This window comes from Helobdella robusta (assembly GCF_000326865.2).
Source record: "Helobdella robusta unplaced genomic scaffold HELROscaffold_129, whole genome shotgun sequence".
NCBI classification, from domain to species: domain Eukaryota; kingdom Metazoa; phylum Annelida; class Clitellata; order Rhynchobdellida; family Glossiphoniidae; genus Helobdella; species Helobdella robusta.
This window is the reverse complement of record NW_008703711.1, coordinates 30,602-38,795: the sequence shown is the minus strand read 5'-3', so window position 1 is coordinate 38,795 and position 8,194 is coordinate 30,602. Positions and strand designations below refer to the sequence as shown.

At 31.7% G+C, this 8,194-nt stretch overlaps 1 protein-coding gene across 1 annotated transcript; it reads right to left on the bottom strand.

Annotated features, from left to right (window-relative positions):
• Positions 1 to 2,292: 2,292 nt before the first annotated feature.
• On the bottom strand, positions 2,293 to 6,198 carry HELRODRAFT_184009 (hypothetical protein; the record flags this gene model as incomplete). The annotated part of the gene is made up of 4 exons (XM_009014026.1): positions 2,293 to 2,378; positions 2,906 to 3,014; positions 4,834 to 4,973; positions 6,180 to 6,198. The coding sequence occupies 4 exons, from the start codon at positions 6,196 to 6,198 to the stop codon at positions 2,293 to 2,295; spliced, it is 354 nt and encodes a 117-aa protein (XP_009012274.1).
• Positions 6,199 to 8,194: the final 1,996 nt, after the last annotated feature.

Below are 8,194 nucleotides of genomic sequence, written 5' to 3'. Positions count from 1 at the left end.
ATGATGATGATGTGTAGAGATTTGATGATGATGATGTTGTCACCGATAATGATGATGATGGTGATGATGATAACAATGACGATGATGATCTTTGTGATAATGATGATGGTGTTTATCACATCGATGGGGGAAAAGTTTTTGTTCTGGCAAATACAGCCTCGGTTTCGCACCATCCCTTTAAAATGCGATAATTTGGCTTCGATTATAAATATTCAATCAAAATTTAACAATTGAAACTCATCTTTCTACAAGAAATTAGTTTTTTTAGTGAGTGTAGTCGGTTCTAGAAGCGAAGAATTGTGATAAGGCGTTTTTTGGTGCCAGTGCTTCTTCCATGAAGCACTGCCCCACAAAAAGTTGCTGAAGTGTTTGAAAAACTAATACTTTGTTAGTGAAATGTCTGTTGAGTATGGTGGGTGGGTGAAGCAGAATTTTGTTTTTCAGCGCGTTCGGGTTTTTTAACGTATGTTGTGAAACGTGTGGTTTGGTGTTATCGTTGAGAAGAAGGATGGGATTCTTTAAGGTAAGCAATACAGGGCGAAGTTGAATTAATCTTTGATGCTTCTTGTTAGTTTGTTAATAATAAATCTTTCTAATAAATGTTTGAAGTTTTAGAAAGTGTTTTAAACTTTTATTTTTTATTAACTACGTTGTCGTCGTCATATTATGATGATGATAAGTTTGAGGCATCATGAAGATAAAAATAATAAAAAATTTTTGAAAGTTTTGTCATCTGTGATGAAAATGATGATGACAATAATGACAAGGCTCGAAACATCAATCTAGTGATCAAACGTCACTCACACAACCGGACAACAACACAACCAGACAACAACACATGCTAACGACAACACAACCAGACAAAAAACAATCTCACAACAACACAACCAGACAACAACACAACCAGACAACAACACAACCTGACAACAACACAACCTGACAAAAACACAACAATACAACCAGACAACAACACAACCAGAAAACTTCACAACCAGATTATAACACAACCAGACAACAACTCAACTAGACAACAACAAAACCAGACAACAACACAATCAGACAACAACACAACATCGTAATCAGACAACACAGCCAAACAACAAAAAGTCAAAACAATTGTGATATGATGAGCCCAATTAATATTGACAAGCTTCGAATATTGCTACAAAACGAAAATTAAAATTACCACAATGTTGAATTTGTGCCAAAATTGAAAAATGATGAATTAGATAAAATAAATGATCCAAAATTAAAAAAACAAAAATCAAAGCAAAAAAATGAACAAAATGGAAATTTATAAAAATAACTGTAAAAAAACTCACAAAAAACAAAAAATGAAAAATAAAAAAACGTGAAAAATGAAAACGGAAAGAGATTTAGAAAGACTTAGACGGAGAGATGGGAATATTAAGATACGTAAGAGTTGGGCTGTAAAAAATTAATTAAAAATTATTTATGACCCGGGCAATTACGTGATTATGACGTCATAAACTAGACACGTGCGCGTTTTATTTATCACCATGGCTGGCTGCCCGTTAAAACCTCATAACAAGATGCAGCTTGATACGCTTATTAATTTTTGTCAACTTTTAAATGAAATTTAAAAATATATTGAAAATAATTCAATTACAGCATTTCTATAATTTAAATTAAATTTTTATAATTATTTTCAATTATTTTTTGATTAATTTTAATTAAATAAAATGATTTGAAATTATTTTCAGTGTTAAATTTATTAAGTCCTTCCGCATTGGTTTTGCTTCTGCTTTGTTTCCAACATATACGTGGAGAGGCAACGAAATGTGAACAAATTTACGAGCTAGACTCACGTCATCATCATCGTCGTCGTCGTCATCATCGTCCTCGTTAAATCTTCATCATCGTCGTCATGGTCGTCTCTATATTTTATTATTTTCAGTTGCACACACATGCATGAAGACATACACACATATACATAAACACACACACACACACACACACACACACATACACAGATCTGTTTGAAAAGTTCATGGCTAGCGTTAGACTAAACGACCAACGACCAGGTTGAGCACAATGATAAAAATTCAACAAATACAAAGATTGACTCACTAGTTATTTCCACAGGAAATTTTTCAACTAAATTTAAAAATATTAAAATTCTTATGGCTTCGCATGTTGCTCAGTACCGGGCGTCGTCCCCCTTTCATCAAAAATTTTTCAGCTCACAAAAATTAACTTGTTTTTTTAACAATTAATAATTTTTCTTCTTTCACGTGCCTTATCCTTTCAGGACATTAGCGACCTCTGTTTCTAAAATTTATCAGTAGGAAGGATTCCAATTGCCCGTTGTTGAATATTTACCATCGGATGTCCTTGTTCTATGAGTATTGATTCGGCTAGTCGTAAATTATAATGGTTGTTATTGTGATGTAAGATTTCAACATTGCGGTCCAGGATTTGCCTAGTAATTTTATTTTTGTATTTCTCTTTCATGTGATTCTTTATAGCGCCAGTTTGTACGTGCATCGTGAGTCTTCTCCATAACTTGGTTGTCGTCCAAAAATGTTTGTGTTATATATATATATATATATATATATATATATATATATATATATATATATATATATATATATATATATATATATATGTTGGTAATAGACCATAATTTTTACAATATTCTATAAATTCTACCGAATGTTTGGCGTTAATATGTTTGTAGTTCGTTTTTTCGATTTTTCTCACTAAAGTTTTTTGGTAAACGTTTAGTTTATTAAAATTCAAAATAAACTTATTTTTCGAATTCATGCTGCAAATAAGGCTTGCAGCTTGATTGCATGTGTATGTATGAATATGTATGTATGAATGTGTGTTTGTGTGTGTGTGTGTGTATGGGTGTATGTGTGTGTAAGCAGTAGTAAATTACCTTCCGTCAGTTCCATGTCGACATGGACCTGATGGTTAGTGGCAGGTGGGAATCGCAGGGATGTCGGTGCTAATGAGGCGAAGATTATTGAATCTGTCCTCTTCATTTTCTGTCCGGTGGTGGTGAGTTGGTGGTGGTGGTGGTGTAAGTAGGAGTAGGTGATGTTGGCGATGAGGATGAGGTGATGATGGAGGGAGGGATAACGATGACGATGGTGGTGGAGTAATGATGATGATGATGTTGTTGAAGATGATGATGATGATGGTGTTGAAGATGGGGATGATAGTGTGGAAGATGATGATAGTGTGATGAAGTGTGATAAGAATGACGACGACTCTGGTTTAAGGGTGATGAAGGTGAAGATGAAATAGTGATTAGTGAGTAAGTACGCTGATGACGAAAATGATAATTATATGAAAGTTAATTATTGTAAATTAACATCGGTGAATTAAAAAATGTTTATTTCCATAAAATGAACTTTTTATTTCTAATGGTGACAATTGAAACCCATCATAGTGCCATGATCATATCCATCGCACACATTCATTAGAAAGTACATTTATATTAACATAAAACATGAGTGCAAATGGTTCGATATTTCTTTCCAGTTTTCTCCCATCTGAAGTTTCTTGTTGGGTTTTAATAGGCAGTTAAGTGTGTGTGTGTGCGTGAGTGTGTGTGTGTGTGCGAGTGTGTGAGTGTGTACCTATGTTTGCTGGGTCATTGCGTGTGTTTTTGGCATTTTAAAATTTGTAAGAAAAAAATTTTTTTCTGCAAAATTTGTGAAGAAAGTAACATTTTGTTTTGTTTAATATATACAAAATGTTAAATAAGTATCTCATTGTCATCATGATTACTTAGTTTCAATGATTTTGTTACTGCAAAGCGTTATTTAGTTGTATGAAAACCATTTTTGCGTCATGTTGTTGACCAAAAATGTGAAATGTATGATTCAAGTTATGTGTACAAAAATAACTGTATGACATAAATTTACATAATACTGCATAATGTCAGTCTGTATGCTTCTGTATGTCCGTCTTTCTGTATGTATGTATGCATGCATATGTGTATGTCTATCTGTGTGTATGTATTTCTGTCTGTCTCTCTGTCTGTCTGTATGTATGTATGTATGTATGTAAGTGTGTGTGTCTGTCTGTCTGTCTGTCTGTCTGTTTGTCTGTCTGTCTGTTTGTATGTATGTATGTCTGTATGTAAGTGTGTGTGTGTGTGTGTATTTGTGTGTTTATGAATTTTCGCTATCGCTTTCACGTTAATAATGTAATTATTTTAATAACGAACAAAACTACCCGAAAAATAAATTAAAAAAAGTACAGAGAGGCAGTAACAATTATAATAATAGTTATTACGGACAATTAATTGTATTTTCCTTGTCTTTGTAGGCGCAATAAAGAGCGACTCAAATGCGATAGTAGTTAGTAGTTAGTTCTGATAGCCGTAGTAATAATAATAATAATAATAATAATGATAATAATAACAATAATAATAATGATAATAATAATAATAATAATTATTATTATTATTATTATAATAATAAAGATAAGAAGATGAAGAAGAACAAGAAGAAGAACAAGAAGAAGAAAAAGAAGAAGAGATATTAATGATTAATGACAATAATTTTAATATTAATATTATTATTGTTATTACTAATAATTTTATCATTATTATTAAATAGAAAAAATAAACGCTGATTATAAAGGATATAAATTACAAATGAGTATGAATCAAACATGAATTTCAAATGACAAATGATGATGAGGCTGTTGGTGACGATAGAGGTGACAATTGTCTTGTAATAAATTCATCAAAAACGAAATGTAGTTTAGTTAGAATTAAGAGTATAAATAATAAAATATGAGAACAGTATATCTAAACAATGAAAATTGTAAAAATAAAAGTCAAAAACCAACAAGTAGGTAGAAGGATTGTTGAAAGAACTTTTGTTGTTGCTGTTGGGAATTTTGTTGTTGCAACATTATTTCTTCAACAATTCCAACAGTTGCAAAATCGTCTCCATCTTTCCACCTTGCCAGACATGTGAATTCAAGTTCTACAATTTAAAGAAAAATAATAATTAGATGTTGTTTAATTTTTAATTTTGTTTTAATTTTTTGTTTTATTTTTTTTTTAAATTTTAAAATTTTTCATTGTTTAAGTTGTTTTTTAAGCAAAAATAATTTTCCATCTTTTTGTTTTGTTTCTTTTTTTTCCATTCCAAATCTGGCAACAACTAATGAAGTATTTCTACTTACAAATTTTCAATGTTTTTCATAATTTTGAAAACTTTGATTTGAATGAAAATAACTTTAAAACAACTTTTTAAATTGAAGTTCCGATGCTTGCTTGCATTTCTTTCGGTGAACAAAAATTTGAAAATATCGAAAAAATTTAACAAAATCATTGCAACGCACATTAAGACTCATCCGTAACAAAAACATTCCAGAGAACATTTACTGAACAAATTTACAAGAACATCAACATAAACAACAAAGAAAAACTAAAAAAACGAAACAATTGAACCAACAACAAGAGCATCAATAACAACAACAGCAGCTACAACAACATCAACAACAACTGTATCAGTTAAAAATTTCAAAGCGAAAAGTTGAAAAAATCATATAGGATAACAACGTTATTAGGTAAATCGAAACAAAAAATAATGCAAAAATACAAATGAACGAACAAACAAACAAACAAACAATTAAACAAACAACTAAACAAAAATTTGAACCAATAATTAAACAATCAAGCAAACGCCACCCAGCCAGCAAACGAACGAACAACAACCAATGGACCACACCAACAACCCAAAACCCAACATATGGCAAACAACTGAAACAAACACATTTAAAAGTTAAGACATTATAATATTTTAAAAAATTTAACGCCATAAAAACGAAAAACAACAAAATTGCTGCAAAAATTACCTCAATTAAAGCAACAGCTCCCTAATATCATCAACAACGACACTGTACAACAACGAAACAACCAAGAGAGAGAGAGAGAGAGAGAGAGAGAGAGAGAGAGAGAGAGTAAGGAAGCAGGTAATAAATTTAAGAGCGACCCCGAAAGGTCAGATGTTGGATTTTTGTTCATTCGTATAAATAATAAATGATCAACTCTCTCTTACGTCATTATCTTTCTCTTGCGTCATCAACTTTTTCATACGTCATCTTCTACTTCTAAAATCGGTTTCTTCTCACGACATCACTGATTTCTCTCAGAGTCATCATTACATCTCTTCCTTCTACGTCACCTTGTTCTTTCCCCGCCATCGTTTCCACACCACCATCATTTTTTTTTCTTTATTACGTCATAATTTTTTTCTAACGCCATCCCCCTTCTTTGTCGTCGTCATCTTCCTCTAACATCTTCGCCTCTCTTTTATGATGTTGTCATCTTTCTAAATCATCATACTTCTCTTACTCTACCAACTCGTATTTGCGTCATCATTTTCTTTCTACTTCATTGTCCCTCCCTTACATCAGCATCTTTCTTTTATTTCACTATCTCTTCCTACTTCGTCATCTCTAATTTACTCTCATCATCTTTATCCAGCTTCATCACCATCTTTATACGTAATTACTCATTTTTTCCTCATCATTTCTGTTTCTCTTTTTTGCTTCCTCTCTCTTTCTTTTTTTTCCTCTCTCTCTCTCTTTGATGTCCTTCTTTCTTTTTACGTCATCACCTCTCTTTCTATCTCGCTCTTACGTCACCATACGACCACAACGTCATAACTGCGTCATCAATCTAAGTCCCCAAGACGTCATTTTTTAATTAAATTGAAAAAAATACCACCAATGTCCTATTGTTTATTTACCCTGTCGTTGTTATTAATGTTTTGTTGTTATTGTTGTTTTTGTTATAGCTGTTGTTGTTATTTTGTTGTTGTTTTGCTATTGTATTTGATTGATGCCTGTATCATGACTCATTGCTCTACTTGGGTTTGTGGTTGTTGCTAGTGAAGCTGTCGTTGATGACGTTACTGCTGTTGTCGTTGCTGTTTCGTTGATGTAGTTGGTGTCGTTGGTGTTACTGATACAGATTTATTGATGTTGTTGTTTGGTGTTGGTGTTGCTGATGGGTTTGTTGTTGCGTTGTTTTGGTTTTCGATAAAGTTGTTGCTTGTTTTTGTTGATGTTGTTATTGATTTGTTTTGTTGTTTTTTTTGTTGACGTAAAGGATTTTTTTTTATTGTTGCTGTTATTTTTATGGATTTTTTTGTTTGAATTTTAATCTTCCCATTCAGAACATTCATTCAAATGAAATACATTTTTGTGGCAATAATAATAAAAATTAAAAAACATCAGTAAATAATAATAATAATGAATACGATGATGATTCCAACAATAAAGATAATGACGACGACGACAATGATCTAATATTAAAACTTAACTCCGCAAAAACACGCTCAAAATTTTCGCGGCAAAAAAAAAATTTGATCACTTTTAGGCATTAACTAATCACACGATGAAACTAATAATGATGATGAAGAAGGAGAAGATGATGAAGAAGAAGATGATGATGACGAAGAAGAAGAAAAAAAAGATGATGATGATAAAAAGTTGTTTTTAATAGAAAAAGTTGTTTTTAATCAACTCTCATCCTATTTAGACTTTAACTCTTTGCTACCTGTATCTCAATCTGGTTTCAGACCTGCTCACAGTACTGAAACTTCTTTACTTAAAATACACAATGATATCCTTCTCTCTAGTGACAATAGTAATCTTACTCTTCTTCTTGCTCTTGACTTTTCTTCAGCTTTTGATACTGTTGACCATACTATTCTCTTGAGACTGCTGCATCTTTCTTTTAATATTACTGATTCTTGTCTATCTTGGTTTTCTTCTTATCTCTGTAATCGTTTTTCTTCTGTTGTTCTCAATAATTCTACTTCTAACTCCTCTACTCTTACTTTCGGGGTACCTCAGGGTTCTATCCTTGGCCCTCTTCTATTTATACTCTATACTTCTGAACTACCTCGTATTATTAATAACTTTTCTTTCTCTAGTCAACTATATGCTGATGATTCTTATATTTATACTTCTTTTCCTCCATCTAATCTCAATAGTGTTCTTTATAATTTATCTCTATGTCTTTCTTCGATTATCGCTTGGTCTGATTCTATGTGTCTTAAACTTAATCCTTTTAAGTTTGAATTAATTTGTTTTAATAAATCTAAACACTCAATTACTATTCCTCCTATTATCTTACCTGATTCTAAAACTCTTGATTCTCTCATAAGTTTCGTAGTCTAGGTTTATCTTG